Source organism: Trypanosoma equiperdum, assembly GCF_001457755.1.
Source record: "Trypanosoma equiperdum strain OVI genome assembly, contig: ctg_1570, whole genome shotgun sequence".
Classification (NCBI taxonomy): Eukaryota; Euglenozoa; class Kinetoplastea; order Trypanosomatida; family Trypanosomatidae; genus Trypanosoma; species Trypanosoma equiperdum.
Genome location: NW_027123583.1, coordinates 8,420 through 8,645, shown reverse-complemented (window position 1 = coordinate 8,645; position 226 = coordinate 8,420). Strand labels below are relative to the sequence as shown.

Genomic DNA, 226 nt, shown 5'->3' with positions numbered 1-226 from the left:
TGATCTGAGTTCATAAGCAAATCCAACTGAGGTGCATAACACTCTGATGTTGACATGAATATAATATGAGAAATTTGCTTCTCTTTTACAACATCTTCTTCACTAAACTTATCTTCATTCAATGCACTATTTTGTATAAAATATTGTACAGATTTTTATACATTTATGACGGTCACTAACAATACCATCAGATCCATCAACAGCAATTACAATATCCTCATCACTC

General features: G+C 31.4%; 1 pseudogene across 1 annotated transcript in view; it reads right to left on the bottom strand.

Annotated features, from left to right (window-relative positions):
* TEOVI_000508500:pseudogene overlaps window positions 1–137 on the bottom strand; it is a 523-nt pseudogene extending 386 nt beyond the window's left edge. The window contains exon 1 of the mRNA in view: window positions 1–137. This exon is cut by the window's left edge and continues 343 nt beyond it. Coding sequence covers window positions 1–137 — 137 coding nt within the window.
* Window positions 138–226: the final 89 nt, after the last annotated feature.